Source organism: Vipera ursinii (assembly GCF_947247035.1).
Source record: "Vipera ursinii genome assembly, chromosome: 2".
NCBI lineage: Eukaryota > Metazoa > Chordata > Lepidosauria > Squamata > Viperidae > Vipera > Vipera ursinii.
Window position 1 is genome coordinate 206,104,227 of NC_139513.1, and position 21,519 is coordinate 206,125,745.

At 41.5% G+C, this 21,519-nt stretch overlaps 1 protein-coding gene across 1 annotated transcript; it reads left to right on the plus strand.

The window, feature by feature from the left end:
- Positions 1-271: 271 nt before the first annotated feature.
- ALDOB (aldolase, fructose-bisphosphate B) lies at positions 272-17,782 on the plus strand. The gene is made up of 9 exons (XM_083355112.1): positions 272-455; positions 10,006-10,122; positions 10,875-11,086; positions 12,483-12,537; positions 13,088-13,248; positions 13,394-13,477; positions 14,527-14,701; positions 15,744-15,943; positions 17,351-17,782. Exons 2-9 carry the CDS (start codon positions 10,011-10,013, stop codon positions 17,444-17,446), a joined length of 1,095 nt encoding a protein of 364 aa, XP_083211238.1. The 5' UTR covers positions 272-455; positions 10,006-10,010; the 3' UTR covers positions 17,447-17,782.
- The last annotated feature ends 3,737 nt before the right edge of the window (positions 17,783-21,519 follow it).

The following is a 21,519-nucleotide window of genomic DNA, read 5'->3' on the forward strand; positions in this document are numbered from 1 at the left end:
TCTGACTATTTTCCCCTTTGCAAAACCTTGCTTCTTTCATCATATGCAGGCGTTGCAAAATGTCTTGCACTTGAGTACACAGGGCAGTTGTTTGTGCACCTAACTATTATATCGTAGAAAGAGGGGGAGAGAAGTAGGCAGGCAGGCAGGCAGGCAAGCAAAACACACACACACACACACACACACACACACACACACACACACACACACAAACCTCTTATTGGACAAACCTTATCACCCTTCCCAGCCAATCAGAACTGCTGAGGAGTTTACATCTGCCAACCAGCTTGAAATGGAGTAAGAGGAAAAGAAAATTAGGGGAAGAGTTAACGAGTAGCAGCATTGCGTGAAAGATATAAAAAGTTTCCGCGTGGCAGAATTTGTCCCGTTTGGCTGAAGCCACCTCATCCATTCACAAGAATTTCTGGGAGAGGCAGTGAAGATCCACCAACACGGTACGTGCAAATGTGTTCATGATGGTGGTTGGGAAACTCGGGAACAGAGAAAGGGATGTTTGTTAAAGTGAGAGAAAGTCTGGATACTCCCGGAGATGGGTGGGGAAAAAAAATAAATCCTTCTCGGTTTAAAACGGAGCCTATCTAGCTCTTCCTGAAGGAGAACTCATGTAGCTTTGGCCATTGACGGAGAAAGCTTGGAGTCAATTCAACAATCGCTCAACCCACTTCTAAACTGTGTTAAAGCCTCCGGTCCCTCAAAGCTACGTTCAGGACGAGAGCGAAGGTCTTCAACTCCAAGCGTTTTCATTCGTTACACAAATGCAGAGGATTTTGTTCTTCCTACTCAAAGTTACGGATTTGCTATTTAGAATCCATCTCCTCTTCTTGCGTCTGAAACATTTTTCACTGAGTATCTTTCTCTCCGACGTGGAATCTCCTTTCTCTTACTAAATCTCACTCGAGGGATTTCATTGCTTCGAAGCCCTTAATGAAATGTCTCCCCATACAGAATAAGGATAAGAGTCCGGGATCCCTTAATATCATTTAAGAAATCTTGCTCCAATTATGCAAGAAGTTAGTCCTATTAAAAGCAACCTAGAGAACTTTGCCACGTCAGGAGTAGGCGGATCCCATGTAAAAATGGAGAGAATATAAGACAGAAGATGGGTCAAGGAGCTCCTTTGGGGACTGGGCAGATTGCTGAGATGTGGTTAATCACTCTCTTTTTGGGCTTCTACCATCATAAACTGGAGGGATCGATCTATGGCTCTCCAGATATTGCTGGAGTAGAATTCCCAGCAGTTCTACTATTAACAATGGAGCAAAGGAGTGGAATGACCGGTCCTTCATTGTAATGATAAGCAATCTTCATGAGATGATGACACACTTGGAATTTGAAGAATTCATTTATTGGATTTATAGAATCTTGTGAGCACTCTTCCACATACCATGAGAGAGGATGTATATAGTATTGGCAAAGTGGCTGCTCTAAGCAATAATAGCCGGTCCCAAAAGAGTCATTTACCCAAAGGCGACCTGGTGGAGTTGTTCATATTCCCCAGTAAGTATACATTTAAATCCCACAGTGAGTAACATGTTACCCTTCAGGTATTGTTGGACTCTAGCTGCCATCTGTCTTTCCTATGACTGTGCTATCTTGGACATGAGAATTAGAGTATGACAACATTCGTGTTGCCCAACTGTGCTTTCCAAGCAAGGTGGTTGTAGAGTAGGTTGAAAACATGCTTCAGATGTAGCTCAATGTTCATCCAAGATTTCACGCAAACGTTCATTAAAGCTATGAAACGTGCCCTGTTAAGTCAAGGACTACAAAATTCTATTGGGAAAGCTTATTTACTATCAGGATTAAGGAAATCCTATTATCTTCTGCACACAAAGAAGGTTCTTAGGTAAAGGTAAAGGTTCCCCCACACATGTGTGCTAGTCGTTTCCAACTCTAGGGGCTGGTGCTCATCTCCGTTTCAAAGCCGAAGAGCCAGCGTTTATCTGATGACGTCTCCGTGGTCATGTGACCGGCATGACTAGATACCAAAGGCGCACGGAACGCTGTTACCTTCCCACCATAGTGGTCCCTATTTTTCTACTGGAATTTTTACGTGCTTTCGAACTGCTAGGTTGACAGAAGCTGGGACGAGTAACAGGTGCTCACTGCTACACGGCACTCGGGATTCGACCCGCCAAACTGCCAACCTTCTGATCGACAAACTCAGTGTCCTAACCCACTGAGCCACCACGTCTCTTTACCTTTACCTCTTAGTTCTTACTGTCTACTAAAACCAGGAGAGTGGCCATGTGTGTTCTGAAATGCCAGGAAGACAAAAGTAATTAAAAAAAGTCATCTTTGGCTGGATGAAGAACACAGCTAGGCTTCCCGTGGCTGCATCAGGACCACTTTTCTCTCAAAGGTGTTCATTAGGGACATGGATTTTCAAAGATTTTAGGAGCTCTGGAAGAGAATGCTTCTTCAACCCCCTCTTGTTTTCCTCACTGCTGCTTTGATGCCATCTGCTGCTGTTTATCCATTATACAAATAATGAGAAAATTCAATAGTACACTTTGGAAGAGGGTATGGCAGTTATTCTTCAACGAAGAGTCTGAAGAGACATCAAACCAGTCTTTTCTATTAAAACCGCCCTCTGTCTTTGTCCAAGCCATGGTTGTTTACCGTACAACACACCAGGTTTCAAAACAGTCATTATTCCAGTTCTAAAGATTGGAATGACCATTGGCAGAAAGGGCTTTTTTTTCTTGCCAGTCACATGATGTTTCTCTATATCAATTGACTTTTTAGAAATCTAGGTACTAGGTAGGAATACTGAATACATTTTGCTTATTTTTTGAAGTAGTTTTGGTATTTTGGAAAAGTTCACAGGGCAGGAGAGGCCATTATCTTAACTTCATAGGGAATGGAGTTCACATTTAGATAACAATCTCTTTTCTGAAGTATTCAAATTATATTTGGTGGCAATGGCTTGTTCTATTTCTAGGTATCATCAGCTTTGCTTTGGATTTTTTTTTTCACAACTCACCTAGAAGTATTGGCATATTTTTTCTGATTTGTTAAAAAAATATTTTTAGAGGTCCTGGCCAAAAGTGCATTGTTTAGAATCCGGTGATATTCCAAATAAGACTTGAAGTTTCTGAGACACTTCTCCACTTTAAACATTTTGAAGTCATTCCCCTGCTGTTTCATTTTACACACACGGGCTGCGGGGATTGCCCATGGAAAATAGAATTCTAAATTTTTAGTGCTCTCAAAAATTGTGATAGCATTAGAAGGACAAAATGAGTGCACCCAGATGAGTGCACACATGCAACCTACAAAAAACATCTTTCTGTAGTTCTGGCTGCAGCATTTATGCCAGTGGCTGTGGGGAAAAAACTGAGGACCATTTGTGGCTGAGCTGCACGGAAACTGCGGCTCAAAGCAGATGAATACAGAACTGGGATGTTGGATTTCATAACGCACTAATTCTTTGATTTATTTATTGTCTGGGAAAGTCTTTTGAAAATGCTGGCAATAATTGGATGTTTTATCTCTGGGGTCGTACGAAAGAGCCCCTGGAACACTAGAATTCACTAACAATAGGTGGCAAGAACTCCTTGGGTGCCTGATATCATAGTCCATAGGGCTTTTTCGGTGAAAGAAACCATGCAAGCATATCACGGCTAGTTTTTTTTCCTCCCCACTGTCAAAGCTGTATTGACTACTTCTACACAAGCAGAGAGGCAGAGATTTCTGTTTTGCATATTCTTTTCCATTATCCCACCAAATACTTATTTGTACCGTATTTTCCGGCGTATAAGACGACTGGCCGTATAAGACAACCCCCGATTTTGAGAAGATTTTCAAGATTTTTCGTCTTATACGCCGGAAAATACTTACATGCCAGTTGCCAAGTGTCCGACACAAGCCCGATTCAGACCCGTCTGATGCAGATGGTGCAAAGCCCTGCCGGTTCCCGCCGGACGGCTCCGCCGGTGCCGCCTCAAGAGGAAAGGGCGTGAGGTGCCTGCCACGGCTCCCCGAGCACTCCTTAGCAGCCGGGGAGCACGCGCATGTGCAGGACTGCTCTGACGGCTCCTGCCCGACGCCGGATGGCTCCGCCGGTGCTGCCTCAAGAGGGAAGGGCGTGAGGTGCCTGCCACGGCTCCCCGAAGACTCCTTAGCAGCTGGGGAGCGTGCGCGTGCGCAGGACTGCCCTGCCAGCTCCCGCCCGACGCCAGCCTGCCCTGCTTCCTCCACAGTGAGAGGGGAGGGCGTGCCTTCCCGGGCTCATCGACTTGCAGCCACGCTGGAGCCGAAAGGGGCTTTTCTTTCCACCCACCCTTTGGAATAAACGCAAGAGCTCCCGGGGTCTGGCGTTTGCAAGGGGGAGGGGAAGGGGCTTAGAGGCTCTTGGGGGTGGGAAGGGAGAGTCACGTTGGAGGAGGGACTGGACTAAGGAGGCTTGAAGTTGCTTTGCAAGAACAGGGGTGCTCGATTGATTTATGTACTATTTTCCGGCGTATAAGACGACTGGGCATATAAGACGACCCCCCAACTTTTGAGAAGATTTTCATGGGTTAAAAAGTTGTCTTATACACCAGAAAATACGGTAATTCTTTTCTTTCAGATAAACTTTACAATCTGGAATCCTCCCCCTTCCACACACATACATAACTAAATAACATTTCTGAGACCTCTTAGTGTTACTAAAATACTGAAAGACGGTATTCAAGCATTCGATCCTTTCTTTCCAAATACTGTGTATATTATTGTGTCCTGCATTACAATTAGACAAAGAAACATACGTAGGTAAGATTACCCAGCAAAATTATACCTGTAATTTTGGACACTCCCATACCCCCATCTCCATTGCATTCCCTGAGCAAAATACCACATCTAGAATAAACCTTAGATTCCCTTTCTGGGGAGCTGTGAATTGATGAAAGGCTTTTTTTATTTGGACTGAGGCTCATGCTTAAAACAGTGAGTCCACTAAAATCAATGGAGCAAGTTATGATCACCAACACTTTGAAGTTACCTTACTTCTAAAGAAATTTATGACTCTTGACCACAGTACTGGTAAAGTGGTGTGTGTGTGTGTGATTTATTTATTAAATTTGTATTCTGCCTTTCATCCAAGACCTCAGTGAGTGACCATAAATAGCACTTCACTCTCCTGTTTTTCACCATCACAACAATCATGTAAGGTATAATTAAAGAAGTACTTTATAAAAACACTATAGAAATGTTCTGCTAATCCAAAATTCTTTTTAACCAATATAGCAAATCATTGCCATTAGTCCTGGTAGCACTGTAGTATTAAAGCTACTTAGGCTGTTGCTAAAGTCCATATCTTTTGGGTCTAGCAACTGAAAAGAATGACGATTCTAATCAATGTCATGGCCATATTCAGTGGTTAATTATTCTCCATGCAACCAGGATTTAGTCTTAGCAAAACTAAACATCAGCTGCCTTTTACCTAGGAACAAAAGTTGGACACACGTCCTAAAAGACACGCAACAGACTTTGCAAACTGCACAGCTGTCTCCCCTCCCTCCAAAGTACACACACACACACACACACACACACACACACACACACACACACCAGTCCACATTGCAGCAACCCTAGCTGGAAGGCACTACCCACTAACCCTCTTCTGACCTCAATTCTTGCCCTTTGGTCTGTCATCTGTTGTAACATTAACAGAAGACAACCTTTGTGCTATTTCTAATGGGGAAGGCTTTCTTCCTCCCCCCCCCCCACAATCTTCTTCTGTAGTTCAAAAAAAGAGAGAGAGAAGGGGGAAAAAGGCTTATATTCCAGGTAGGCTGACCGTTCTTGCCCAGATCCTATTGTCTGTCTGCCAGGAACTTGATTAGACAAACATTCTTCTTTACTTTTGATGCTCCTTGTATATCTCAAGTGCCACCACATTAAGTGCTGCAATACTGTTTTCTCATTGTGAAACTTTTAAGCTTGGAAAATACAATTTATTTGTGTGACAAATGGGTTCATTCAGCACCCAGTTACGTTCTTTCATATTGCTATCCTTCAAAGCTAGGGGGTGGGCGGGGTGGGAGTGGACAATTTTTCCAAGAAGCCAAAGTCTGTTATTATAACTTGTACTTTAAAAAACAAATAGAAACATTTAATGGTTTTTTTTCAATGCGGTGTGACCCAGATGTGCTAAAATTTAAGCCACATGATAAAACCCTGAATTTCCATTTTAAAAATTGCCTCCAGAACCACTCAAGTTCAGGCTGCCAAAATCTATGGATTGGTGATTGGGGGGGGGGGGAAGGGAAATAGGGTAAATCTGCAATAGGTTTAACGTCCCTTTGCAAGTAAAAACATGTTTTTCCCCCCTCTTTTTTACATTTAGTTCGTTGATTTATACAGTTGCCCACCCCACACATGTGACTTGTTACAGCATTTATATCCTGCCAATTTCAAATGACTCCAGGCAATTAGTTATTATACTGACAGTTCTAAAGATCTCTCAGCAATTCGCAAGAAAACCTCAAACCAAAACTCAACCCTGTAACATTAAAAACAATTAAGTATAATCGTTAAAATGGTTAAAAGACTGTTTTAAAAGATGCATTCCAGTGTCTTTTTCATACCAAAGATGTTTAGAGATAAACATCTTATTTAGGCAGGCATTCATTTTCTCAGATGGACAAGCTTTGTACAATTTTACTTAGGACCGTATTTTGCGATTACCTGTGGTTTTGGATGCTCTGTCGCTCCAGGAAATAATATTCAATAAAAAGTGGTAGTGTTACACCCCCACCCCCACACACCAAGTACAGCCATTATCCAAGTGAAAGAAAATAATCACTACAATCTTGAATGTCCCAGAAGTGCTTTTCCAAAAGGCAACTGGACTTCCTCTGTTTTTCCTTGAAGACATTTCGCTTCTCATCCAAGAAGCTTCTGATTGAAGAAGCTTCTTGGATGAGACTGACTGAACTTAAGAAGCTTCTTGGATGAGAAGCAAAATGTTTTTAAGGAAAAACAAAGCCCAGTTGCCTTTTGAAAAAGCATCTTTGGGACAACCATGATCAGGATGACTGAGAATCTCCATAGACATGCAGTCTTGCATATCATTCATAATGGCCAACGGCAGATAATATAGCCACTTAGCTCTTCTCTTAGCAGATTCTGAAACAAGGCAATTCACAGCCTGCTTTAATGATTAACTGGTGGCATACCTGCTTTCTTTACTACATGCACTTTAAAAATTATTCCCACATCTACATGCATGAAAATCTCTGAGCTACACATAAACACCCAGGAAAGAATTGAAAGCTCTCTCCCAGAAAAGCAAAAGTTCAAGAGTTTAGGTAGGAGTTTTTCCAACCTACTGTATATATTTTATGAGTCCCGACTATTCCCATGACAGGAAATACTGAGGAAGCAGAGGTTAATTAGCCAAAGGGTTGGTTAATAAAGAACACAGGGTGCTCGGTTAGAAGATTGCAATGTTATTTGGAAACAAGCAATCTGATTCTCTGTAGTAGAAAAGGATCTTAGCACTTAACAAGAGCACTTAGACTTATATACTGCTTCACAGTGCTTTACAGCCCTCTCTAAGCGGTTTACAGAGTCAGCATATTTCCCCCAACAATCTGGGTCCTCATTTTACCAACCTTGGAAGGATGGAAGGCTAAGTCAACCTTCAGCCAGTCAGGATCAAGCTCCTGGATATGAGCACAGTCAGCCTCCGATACTACATTCTAACCACTGTGCCACCACAGCTCTTTTAGGATAGCAATCTGGTTGGACATAACTGGTCTGTCCCAGCTTACATGAGTCCTTGTTAGGCTCCCAAGGAGAAACCCCTCTTCCAAGAAACAGGAAGGAACCGCAAGAAAAAACCAACCCTTTTTATTCTCACAGACCTGAGTCAGTGTCCAAGGCAAACAAACACAGTCCACAGAAACTCGATGCTCAACACAAACAGTTGCCTTCAGCAACCAGCACCTCCTACACCTTACCTTTTATAATTCAGCCAAGGCGTGGCTTCCTAATTCCTTCTCCTTTGCCTTTGGAGCCGCCCCATTGCATTCCTCTGTCCTACTCACTTCTCTTGCCTGTGCTTTTATGCATCTTGGATTTTCCCCAACTGTTCTTCATTACTGTCCAACTCAGGCTCCCAGCACAGCTGTGTCTCAGCCTGAGCGCAAGTAGAGGAGCCAGGCTTCTTGTCTGACTGTAAGTCTTGGAGCTCCTCAGAGCCTTCCTCTGACTCTAATGTCACTCCAGGCCCCTCCTCCTCATCTGATTCCTCAGACTCAGCTGCCGGATCCACTGGCTGGCGAGGAATCACAACAGCACATTATGAACATGTCCATATGAGAACTCTAAGCAGCTCCAGACATCTGTTTTTCCATGATGACAGCAGTGTTGGAAATTTAATCTGGTTTATCTCCAGTTCAGCTATGACTTAGAGGAAAATGCTACTGCACTCATGTTATACTTGCCGTTCCATTTCTCTTTTAGCATGAACTCTTGCTTCATTCCTTCATCTGTTTTTTTTCTTTCTTTCTTTCTTTCTTTCTTTCTTTCTTTCTTTCTTTCTTTCTTTCTTTCTTTCTTTCTTTCTTTCTTTCTTTCTTTTTGGACTCTACAGGGAGTCCTCAACTTATGACTGGTCATTCAGGAACCTTTTGAAATTACATGGGTGCTGAACAAAGGGACTTACCACCTGTTCCCAAAGTTATGGATGCTGTCGGCACCCCTGCTTTGGGCACTTATCCACCAGCCCTTACGATAGACCTCAGGGATGCTGCAGCAGTTCCCACTTGTATCTCATCCCTCTGGGTCCCTTGGGACTACCTTCTACCTGGCTGGGCGCCCCATAGGCCTTGGGCTTGCTTCCTGCCCTCTGGGTCTCATTTTTAGTCCCATTCAGGAATAAGAATGGAAAGTTTGGTTTCAGTTGGTCCAACTACCTACACACATTTGGCAGGGGGCCAGGGTTGAATCTGAGTCTGTTCCTTAACCATCCAGACCTTCACAGCCTCCAAACACTGAGATAAGACCTTGATCTTGCCACTTAGTCAGCCTTGGCTTAGATATATCATTAGATTAGTGGTCATAGGTAAAGGTAAAGGTTCCCCCGCACATATGTGCTAGTCGTTTCCAACTCTAGGGGCCAGTGCTCATCTCTGTTTCAAAGCCGAAGAGCCAGCGCTTGTCCGAGGACGTCTCTGTGGTCATGTGGCCGGCATGACTAGACGCCAAAGGCACACGGAACGCTGTTACCTTCCCACCGTAGTGGTCCCTATTTTTCTACTTGCATTTTTATGTGCTTTCAAACTGCTAGGTTGGCAGAAGCTGGGACAAGTAACAGTCACTCACTCTGTTATGCGGCACTCGGGATTTGACCTGCCAAACCTCCGACCTTCTGATCGACAAGCTCAGCATCCTAACCCACTGATCCACCGCATCCCTTTTAGTGGTCATACCTGACCTCAAAAAGACAGATCACCTTACCCAGATATTAAACAAGAGAAGGAAGGGTGCTAAGTCCTGTAGCACCCCATATATCAAGGTACTCAGGTTCATAGTCTCCTCCCATCAACACTGACTGGGACCAATTATAAAGATAGAGGAAAGCCACCACAATACAGTGCCTCTTATTCTTCATCCCCAAAGGGCATCCAGAAAAATAATGGTGGTCAATTGTATTGAAAACTGCCAAGATATCAAGAACTGGGATACTTCTGATTCCTCTAGAGATCACCATAAATGTGCCCGAAGACCAGGTTCCTGTCTGAATCCCAACCAAAATCCAGGGCCCTTTGAAGCTGAAGACATTTTTTTTAATCCACTATTTACTGGTTTTTGTTGTTTTACTGATATATAATGACCAAAAACCTCAGTGTGGGTGAGAATGTGTCCTCTTCCTGTTACCTTTAAATACACAAATGTCTTATGCCGTTATAATGGTGCTGCTGTTGCCATATTAAGGTTACTCAGATATCCAAATAAATTTATCTTAATGTTTGGAGTGATCATTTCTTCCAGCCACCATGACCCACCAGTTTCCAGCACTTTCTCCAGAGCAGAAAAAGGCACTCTCTGACACAGCTCAGCGGATTGTTGCTACTGGCAAAGGGATCCTAGCTGCAGATGAATCTGTAGGTAAGTGTTATCAAGCAATCCTTTTGGGTCTTTTCTGTTGAGGCTGAAAGGTTAGATTCATTCATTTCAGTACCGAATGATTCAGGTTAGATTAATTCATTTCAGTACCGAATGATTCAACTCTTAGTGGCTCCATTGATAAATGATGAATGAGGCTCATTTTTCAGAGCTGCTTAGACAAGCCAAGGAAAGACATTTGGAAATTAATTTCAAAATCTTTTCCAATCTCCCTCTGCTTTTCCTAGTCTGCACACTTTCAGGCTGCAGGCAAAGGATAGAAAATGTGCATTTTCTAATCAAAAAGTGCTACCATAATCCCAATTTGCTCTAATCCCATAGGAGAGTGAAGATTAGCCAATTTTCTAGAATATATTTTCACATGATGTGAAATGTGAATATTAAATTCTGTGTCTGTAATCTGAAGGGGTAAACTCCACAAAGGGCGATATTACTAGGCACGCTTTAGACCAGGGGTCTTCAAAACCTGGCCCTTTTATGAGGTGTGGACTTCAACTCCCAGAATTCCTCAGCCAGGCATGCATTCTGGGAGTTGAAGTCCACACCTCATAAAAGGGCCACGTTTGAAGACCCCTGCTTTAGACAATGGAATTTTACAAATCGTTGCATGTTATTCATGAATGCACACCCTACAATCTTCTTTTGCAGAGCTTTTAAAACTTGTTATAAATGGATTATAGATAAAGTTCACCAACATAAAGTTCCTGACTTTTAGCGGTTTCCCTCCTCCATAGGGACAATGGGTAACAGGCTGCAACGCATCAACGTGGAGAATACAGAGGAAAATCGCCGCCAGTTCCGTGATATCCTCTTCTCTTCCGACCCAACCATCAGTCAACAGATTGGGGGAGTCATTTTCTTCCATGAGACTCTCTATCAGAAGGACAACACTGGAAAACTCTTCCCAGCTGTCATTAAGGACAAGGGCATCGTGGTTGGAATCAAGGTAAATCGTTTCAAAATCCATTTCCTAGATGTCTCAAAGGTGTTTTTCTTTTTTCTTTTTTTTATTAAAAAGTCTTAAAATACATTTTATCTTTAACAAACAAAAAAAACAAAAAGAAAAATAAAAAAATAAAAAGCCCCTCCCTCCCACCCTCCCCAACCCTCCCCAACCCCACCCTCCCTTTCCCCCCCCTTCCCAGAGCAGAATACAGGGTATAAAAATACAAACAATCATAATCTAGCTTACGCAAACAATCCTAAACTATATAAACTATCGAACTTTAACTCATACAGATAAACTCCAAACATATATATACATCATATCAATAATTATTCAAAAACAAGATAATACTTTTCAATCTACCCAATAAAAACAATCACAAATAAAACAATTTATATCAATTGTCTAAAGCTGTTCTTCTTCCCAACTAAGCTTTAAATTCATATTATCCTGATATATTATACAAATTAAAATACCATCGATTACTTCCAAACTTAAAATTTTTTTATATAATCACATCATTCTTATATTCTTATATTCTATTACCTACTCCAATATTGCCCATAAAAGTATTACAAATTAATTTCAATCACACATAAAACAATTTATATTAGTTTTGTAAAACTATTCTTCTATCCAACTAAACTTTAACATATTAAAACCAAATTTATATAACCCTTCCTTCTCCTAATGTATTATACAACTTAAAATACCATATATTACCTTCTAGGCTTAAAACTTTCCATCCAAATAAAAAAGCACAACCTACAGAATATCAATAAACACTAGTAAAATCTTCCCAATTAAATTTCATAATCATCTTAAAACTAAAGGTGTTTTTCTTCAAAAGGCAACTGGACTATTTTTTCCCCCTCGAGGTAGAAAAAAACATTTTGCTTCTCATTCAAGAAGCTTCATCAGTTCTGATGGTGTTGGGGACGGAAGGATCAGAACTGATCCCCACCGTCAGAGCTGATGAAGCTTCTTGGACGAGGAGCGAAACGTTTTCTTTTTCTTCTTCCTCGAGGAAAAAAACAGTCCAGTTGCCTTTTGAAAAAAAGCACCTTTGAAGCAGCTATGATTGGGATGGCTGAGAATCTCCACAGACATCCTTTTTCGGAGTTAGTTGCTGCAGAAAAGTAGAAGTATCCAGCTTTTATCTGCACTTCTACTGTAGTATGGATTGCAGGCCACACAACAGCAAAGATAGCACAAAGTAAATGGTGGTGGTGGGGAGAGCTGTGTTTTGGTTGAGTTACACAGAGTTTATGTGTGGCAAATCATCAGGGTGAAGGTGATCCCATAAATCCAACATCTATTGGTAGTGTTTAAATGATCTGTGCTTTAGTCCCTTTTGTAACCTATGTGCATTTCATGCTGTATTAATTATCCACAGCTGGATAAAGGCGTGGCTCCATTGGCAGGAACTAACAATGAAACCAGCATTCAAGGTAAGCTTTCTTTTATGTCACAGAACATTCAGAAACATTAGCTAGAATGTTAGATAAAAGGTTTGACAAGCAAGGGAAAAAGAACACAGTGCTTTTAAGTTGAGGGGAAACACTTTTATAAACACTAAGAACAAAAACAAATTAACTTTGGGAGGAATGGAACCCTGGATTGTGTTTTAGTCCTGAAAACTCAAGAAATGAGGAATCCAAAACACAGAATTTATGTTCAGATAGGAACACAATTATATGCTTAAAGTAGCCCTAGGGGCAGTGCTTACAAAAACGGGGAAAAGGGAATTCTTGTCTAAAGCTTCCTAAAACCCACAAAACAATTCAACTTTTCTTTCTGGTCTTCCAAGCTTCTAGAAGACGGTGGTACTGTTTACATGGCGTTCTTATCCATAGTTAACTCTACCAAAAAAATTTCAGTGAAACCAATATACGGTATTGGATAATCATGACAAACGGGAACCATCAACTAACTTCATGGATTGATTTTCTCACATTGGAAAAAACCCAACTGCTAAAAGGCTTCTACGTTTGCCTTCAGGTCTGGATGGGCTTGCTGAGCGCTGTGCCCAGTATAAGAAAGATGGAGCAGATTTTGGCAAATGGCGTGCAGTGCTGAAAATTACAGATACAACTCCTTCTACTCTTGCCATCCAGGAGAACGCTAACACATTGGCTCGCTATGCTAGTATCTGCCAGCAGGTACAGTAAGATCTCCACAAACATTTAGGTGCTTGGAACAGCTTGTCCAGGGGCTTGATAATGAATATTATTAGTTTTTAGCTGGCTAAGATCAGGTACAGCCTATCTGGATTTCAATTAAATCTTCTCTCTGTTTAAATACCAGCATGGCTTAGTTCCTATTGTGGAACCTGAAATCCTACCTGATGGAAACCATGACCTCCAGCGATGTCAGTATGTGACTGAAAAGGTAAGGGATTGTTATTATTATAAAGAGTCTGATTCACTTTTCAGTCTAAAATTAAATTCCCCTGGAGACGGTGGCCTCATCTCCTGGTTACCAGAGTTCGCTCTCTTACAATATATTTTCTAATTTTCAAGATCTTCAAGTCCAAACTGTTTTCTCTCTCCCATAATATTCACTTTACTGCTAAGTTGTATCATTTAAAAAAAAGGAAAACCATCTAAGATACACTGGGTACAAGTAGTGGTTTTTGCAGACTTTTAATTTTATTAGAAATAGGCAAAAAGTACATACCACACATGACAATATATGCCAGTTTTGAAATCTTGGGCTAATGCTTTTTTTTTTGAAGTGAAATGGATAAAGATGAACATTTGTTTTCTCCATTTGACAACTTTTAAGACTTTTGGACTTCAACTCCCAGAATTCCTCAACTAGACATGCTGAGGTGGGGAATTCTGGGAGATGAGTCCACAAGTCTTAAAATTGCCAACTTTGGAGACCCCTGTGAGCCAAGAGTATGTTTCTGAGCAACACCTCCCAACATTTCTTGTCCTGGACCATAATAGCTAAGGCTGAAGGAAGTTGCAGCTTGACATCTAGCAGGCCTGAGTAGGTGTAAGCCAGGGGTATTCAAACTTGGCCTTTTTATGACTTGTGGACTTCAACACCCAGAATTCCTCAGCCAGCATGCCTGGCTGAGGAATTCTGGGAGTTGAAGTCCACAAGTCATAAAAGGGCCAAGTCTGAAAAGTCCTGGTGCAAGCCCTGTAATCAGTGACAATATGTTGTACTCCTATCATTTGAAGTCCATGTGAGTTTTAATGAATGGTAGAGACTGTAGTCCAACACAGAAGGAAAGTACCAGACTCAGAGAGGACAGCCATCTTGAATAACCATGGAGATACTAAAGGAAGCTTCTTCGGCAAGGCTGTTGTTGAACCATCTTGTTTGAGCATAAAGGCACACTTATCTAAGAGTTACCACAATTAAAGAAGTGGGGCTGTGTAAGCATATTATAAACATTTCTACCACCACTTTTCTTTGTATCCCAGGTGCTGGCTGCTGTTTATAAGGCCTTGAATGACCACCACGTTTATTTGGAAGGAACACTGCTTAAGCCCAACATGGTGACAGCTGGGCAGGCTTGCACCAAGAAATATACCCCACAAGATGTGGCCATGGCAACAGTTACAGCTCTCCTTCGGACAGTCCCAGCAGCTGTTCCAGGTATTTCTTCAGACCCTGTTATTTGAGTAACAGAAGTCTCCTCGGTCATTATTTCATTTCAGGTTTTCCTATCTAATTAAGGGTGCTTTAAAGCTAATTTGAGCATCCTGAATCAATATTTCTTAGTTTGTGAAGGGAAATTTTGTGGCGTTTTTATGTGAACATTCTATCCATGGTAAGAATTGATTTTAGGCACCCAAAATCTTGTTGCACTCACACTTGCCAGTTGTGTGCCTATCTTCAGCCTGCTCAGTTTGTATGGTGGAAGTCTTCTAGGTCTTCACACCTTGGTTTCATCTCATGTTTTCCGGGAGTGACTAGGTAGCTCCTGCTGTAACTCCTATCTTCCATGGTACCTCACTGGAGTTCACTCCCTTCCTTAGGTATGTGAGATAGTCCAGTTTCATTTCAAATTAATTTTTAAAGCACTAAATGGCTTAGGATCAGATTATTTGAAAGACTCCCTACAAAATGTGGCCTAAAGACCCATCTTAGGTCCATGTTTATGACATCTTCTGAGCAGAAGGGTTCCTGTCTTCCTTCGTAATTACTTTTTTTTGAATAAGCCTGAAAATTTCATTCCACATTTAAATGTTTGTAAGATGCAGCTCCCAAATTTACCAATCCTAATTTTACATCTTGCTGGGTTTGCTTATGTTTAAATGTAGCCTCAGTTAATGCTGTGAAGCTAGAGGGAAGTGTGCAAACATTTCCTTTTCTTAATAAGTTAAGCATACTATTCTCTTTGTCAGCTAACTAATGCTAGTCTAAACTGGCGCTAAGACTTCTTTGTCCACCTCAGTCTTTGGGGAACAAGCTACCCCCTCCTTCTGTGTTGTCTTACTCGCACATGATGGAACGTTTACGATATTGTGTAGTATGAATTAGCGGTCTCTGTATTCTTTTCATTGTTTTTAATTCTTTAAATTCTTGATTTCTTATCCCAGTCATCGTATAAAACATCACGATTAATCCGGCACAGTTACTTTAGCATTTAGGAATTTGAGCCATCAGTTATCTTGTAATCTGATTTAAACTGCAGGAATCTGCTTCCTTTCTGGGGGCCAAAGTGAAGAGGAGGCATCCATTAACCTCAATGCTATCAATCTGTGCCCACTGCCCAAACCCTGGAAGCTGACCTTCTCGTATGGGCGAGCTCTACAAGCATCAGCTTTGGCTGCTTGGTCTGGCAAGCCTGCAAATAAGAAGGCTGCCCAAGAGGCCTTCATGAAACGGGCAAAGGTAAGACAGTATCCTTAAAAAAATCAGAATCTCAAAAGGTACCAAAATTAAAGGAAGAGCAATATAATCAATATAAGTTTCCAATTGAAATATTATTGATTTCAGGCGAGCCATTTCTAGCATATTTTTTCACTAACAGAACAGGGATGGGTGCATCTTCCCGCAAATTTTTTTCTTTCTTTTTTAAAGGATTCAGCTACCTGGTAATGTCACCATACCACTGGATGCACCCTTTGGAAGGCATAATTATAAAATGTGCCCCTAATTATAAGTGTTGGTAAAGTGTTCCCCAAGGGCAAAAAGGTCATATTTCCTGGTTTATCATGTAAAAATCTAAATGTGTTGTTAAGTGAGTAAACCCAAGCTAAATGAGGTAAACCTGAGGTAAACCAAGCTCAAGGTGATATGGAACCTCGCCATGCAAATTTTGGAAACAAGTCAGAATAGTTGGACTACAAAAGGGATAGTTTGGTATAGTGGTTAAGAGGCTAGCACAAAAGCCAGGAGACAGTCAGTTCTAGTCCCACCTTAGGTATAAAATCCACCTAGCTGACTTTGAGCTAGTGACACTCTCTCAGCCCAACCCACCTCACAGGGTTGTTGTGGGGAAATCAGGAGAGAGAAGTATTAGGTACGTTCACTGCCTTGAGATGTATATAAAGGAATTGAGAAGAAGGAGAAGACATCTATGAAAGCATCGTTAGAGTGAAGTTGACACAGATGTGAAAGTTTTCTCCCATTGTCTGGTGGTATATTTCATTCACAATTCACCATGATTGACTCTAGAGCTAACACATTTGTGCTCTTGTCTACAAGTGATTATTACAATAACATATTAAAATATTTCAAATTTAATGCTATTTTTCATTTTTCATATGATATAAAATTACATTGTTTATATAATTACATATTATATCATAGTTGGTATAAATATAGTCTATGAACAGGTGTATTTTTCCACCAGCCAAATTGACAGCTTAACTTCTTTTAGAAATTATTCAGTATAGTTAAATACAGTGCTGTAACAAAGGCCTGATGACTAAAACCATGCTTAGAAACAAGTTTGAAGGGTGCTCTCTGAGCTTGCAGACATTCATTACCTAACTAGGTAACATCATCAGTGCTAGTAAGGAGAGTAGTTTGCTGTCATTTTATATTCTGGTGTCTTGCCTGTCTGTGTAGGTGTGGGTGGTCTTAGGGATTCTTTGGTTGGGCTGTTTATTAATGCCTCTGTGGCAGTTTTTTGATTGGGGTATTGCTTACTTGATTGTTGGTCGGATGTTAATCTATGCTGATCTGAGTACTGATTACTGGTGGAGAGGTGCATAGGTTTTGCTTAAACTGATTTTTCTCCATTCTTTGTTTTGTTAACACTAACCACCTGTATCTTTCCTTTTTCTCTTTCAGATTAATGGCTTGGCTTGCAAAGGCCAGTATGTTACATCTGAAAAGAGCAGTGGAGCAGCCACCCAATCACTGTTTAGTCCCAGTTACACATACTAGTGCTAACAACCAATACAACCAACCTCAGAGAGCACCAAGGACTCCTCATTTCAAGACTGAGCTACAATATTCTTCTTTATTGACATACTAGTTCACAAAGCATTGCAGTTCAGTCACCTTTCCTACAGTTGGCAAAAGGCTGAAAAAGAAAACATTCCATAATGCCTTTTTACGACTCCCTCCCTTTCCTATTATTGTCCAAGGGGACAAATATGAATGCCCATGTGCAGAGAAACACATGAAGAACACCAAAAAAGAGGAAACAAGAGTGCCTTTTCCAGTCTACAAACTCTGAGCAAATGTCTTATCACTGTGAAAAAATTAAACGCCTGTGAAACTTTGGACAAGTCTATATCTGTTATTCATTTCTGGTCCCATTGAATTTTTCCTTTTTTTTGTGTGTGGCATTCCAATGACTATATATAACAGCTTAACATAATCAGTGTTTCACTCATGTGTTTGAGATTTATTCAAAAGGGTGACTTTTAAGATAGGTTGTTCAACTCCCAGGAGGAACCTCATTCCAAAAAGCTGCTACAAAGAAAAGGCACTTCTGGGCTCCCAATAGATGACGCTGTTTAATTGATGGAATTGGAGCATGCCAAATCTGCCGGACTGAACCAGCTGAGCAGATTCTGCTATGGCAGGCATAGCTGGCTTATGGAATGGGGGAGCCCAACACACATCGGGTTTGAAAGTCACCCTGAAGACCCTTTCAGATGGGTTCCTGACAAGAGAGAGGGAGGGATTTTATGTTTAAAACAGAATACACCTAGAACCTGTACTATTTCTCTTAAGTACAAGGACTGAACTATTACTTTAAGTCAGTGCTTTTTTTATAAAAGAAAAAGGTGCCGGAACTCACACATGTCATACAACCCGCCTTGCCTACCCTACAAGGTTCCATCCAAAAAAGGTGCAGGAACTCCGTTCTGAGCGTTCTATGAGAAAAAAAGCCCTGCTTTAAGTACTTAAACATTTTGCATAGAAAAGCCATCACCCAGGGAAATCCTGCTTTAGATAGATTGGCCCAACCTACCTATTGGCTAAACCAGATTGTATGTGTATAAGTGGACTAGCTATTGGCCCAAAGCAACAGATCTTTGGTGGCAGAGATCAGGCATAGCCTAATTTCAATGCCCTTGTTTAATCACAGCCCTCTTCGGCTTCTGCTCTTAGGGAGCTTCCATTTTTCTGTCCTCCAATATAATTTGATGTTTAATGTCAGCAGAAGCTAGTAGACAGTGCATTTCTGATTTGAAATAAATCCCTCTGTGGGAATAGCATTTAAGGTGTCATTGCCTAAAGCAGTATCTAAACAACGTACAAATATACACAATGTGCACGAATATGCTATGGACATCCAAGAGCAGTGCTTAAATATGTAACCCCATGGGTGGTTTTGCATCCATACATGACTAGAAATTAAATAGCCTGATTTAAAGTCTTGGTCAGGAATGAGTCTTGAGACCAACCGCACTAAAGAGATGGGTTGGGCCATTTTCACAACTTGGAAGAAAGTGAGAGTGTGAACAACGCCTCTATCAGCCCCCAGCTGCTTCTTTGTCTTCAAAGCTCACCTTACTAGCATTTCCACTTCTCACGTGCCAATCTTTCCAAGGGCAGGACAAAAAAGGCACTTTTGCAAGGTCGTCTTTGGAAACCGCCGAAACGAAATCATTTGATGGGGAAATACAGGTAGTTCTCGACTTACGACCACAATTGAGTCCAAATTTTCTGTTGTAAAGTGAGACATTTGAGTTTTGCTCTCTTTTATGACCTTTCTTGCCATAGTTGTTAACTGAATCACTGTAATTGGTAAGTTACTAACCTGGTTGTTAAGTGAATCTGGCTTCCCCATTGACTTTGCTTGTCAGATGGTTGCAAAAGGTGACCACATGGTCATATGCAATGGTCATAAATATGAACCAGTTGTCAATCAATTCAATTTTGATCGCATGAATGCTATTAAGGTCGTAACTCTGAAATATGGTCATAAGTTACTTTTTTCAGTGCCCTTGTAACTTAGAATGGTCACTAAACGAACTTGTAAGTCGAGGACTACCTGTGTACATCTCACTCAAAGAGAATGGAAATCACCTTTTGCCCGGCTAGACCCGGAGTTCTACATTTAGGCAGGAAAAATCAAATGCACAGGTATAGTATAGGTGGTACCTTGCTCAATAGTAGTAACTGTGAGAGGGATCTCGGAGTCCTAGTAGACAATCACTTCAATATGAGCCAGCAGTGTGCTGCAGCTGCCAAAAAAGCCAACACAGTGCTAGGCTGCATTAACAGAGGGATCGAAACAAGATCAAGTGAAGTACTAATACCACTTTACAATGCTTTGGTAAGGCCACACCTGGAATACTGCATCCAGTTTTGGTCACCACGATGTAAAAAAGATGTTGAGACTCTAGAAAGGGTACAGAGAAGAGCAACAAAGATGATTGGGGGGCTGGAGGCTAAAACATATAGGGAACGGTTGCTGGAATTGGGTATGTGTAGTTTAACGAAGAGAAGAGTGAGGGGTGACATGATAGCAGTGTTCCAATATCTCAGGGGCTGCCACAGAGAAGAGGTGCTATTCTCCAAAGCACCTGAAAGCAGGACAAGAAGCAACAGATGGAAACTAGTCAAGGAGAGAAGCAACCTAGAACTAAGGAGAAACTTCCTGACAATTAGAACAATTAACCAGTGGAACAACCTGCCTCCAGAAGTGGTGAATGCTCCAACACTGGAAGTTTTTAAGAAGAGACTGGACAGCCATTTGTCTGAAATGGTATAGGGTTTCCTGCCTGAGCAGGGGGTTGGACTAGATGACCTCTAAGGTCCCTTCCAACTTCTTCTTCTTCTTCTTCTTCTTCTTCTTCTTCTTCTTCTTCTTCTTCTTCTTCTTCTTCTTCTTCTTCTTCTTCTTCTTCTTCTTATTATTATTATTATTATTATTATTATTATTATTATTATTATTATTATTATTATTATTATTTCTCTAGGGTGGAGAGCGGCAAGAAAGTCACGATGGAATTAAAACCTGTCCAGTTTTAAACTGATGTGGACTATCTGCCAATAAAAGCTGTGACAAGCGGTTCTTTTCGCTCTCTAATTTGTTTTCCGCACCTTTTCTAGGGCCGGGGAAAAAAAACAACAGAGCACGATCCGACAGCTACGGCAACAGGAAGTACACAACCAGCCGTGGCAAAGCCCCACGTTTTTTTTTTGTCTGAACAACAGCGACTTCGCATTAAGGCAGCACTAATCGCGTCCAGTTACTTCTATTGTATTATGTCTCTATGGAAAGGAACAAACTACATATCCCACAATGCCAAGGGCTACGGAAGGGCTTTCGTGCTCTACGTAGTCCTTCGAGAGGTGGCGCTTTCTTTGCGTCGGCAAGATGGCGTCTTCCAGTGGGCTGCTGAAAGCGTGGAGACACCGGCTGAGTTTGGGGGTGCCCGGACGCAGGAATTTCTGGGGAAGACAGAAGTAAGTGTCTGATTGAGCCTCTTTCCATGGAAAAATCATGGAAAGAGGCTCCTCATATTGGGATGGTTACATAACAGGGGGGATAAGTTCGGAAGTGGAGTAAGACGGTGGGGAACGGTTAACAGAATTGAGTTGCAAAAATTCAAAAGGCACTAGATGGCAGCAAAAAGAGATTCTGGGCTGCCGTCTTAGGATCGCCCAGATGTTTGCAAACCAAGTTATTCGGGGGAGAGATTCCTTGGAACGCAAAATGTTAGGCTTTTTTAATCTACAGCTTTTATCTAGAGAGCCTCCGATTGTGTGTTGAATGACGGGTCCTTGGTGCTCTCTTTGAGCTTGCTTGTTCTCTTGCAGACGTTTCATTACCTAACTAGGTAACATCATCAGTGCTAGTAAGGAGTGCTGTTTGTTGTCGATTTGTATTCTGGTGTCTTGCCTGCCCTGGGTGGGTGGGGGCGGCCTTAGGTTGGCTCTTTGGTAGTTTCTTGATCGGGGTATTGCTTACTTGATTGTTGGTCTGAAGTTGACCTTGGAGTTAATCTATGCTGGTCTGAGTGCTGATTACTGGTGGGGAGATGCTGGAGTCT

Bases quoted from the DNA above. Each gene is read 5' to 3' on its own strand.
- ALDOB (XM_083355112.1), top strand. From the start codon at position 10,011: ATGACCCACCAGTTTCCAGCACTTTCTCCAGAGCAGAAAAAGGCACTC. The intron at 12,538-13,087 runs GTAAGCTTTCTT...GTTTGCCTTCAG, and splicing joins CAATGAAACCAGCATTCAAG to GTCTGGATGGGCTTGCTGAG. The intron at 13,249-13,393 runs GTACAGTAAGAT...TTTAAATACCAG, and splicing joins ATGCTAGTATCTGCCAGCAG to CATGGCTTAGTTCCTATTGT.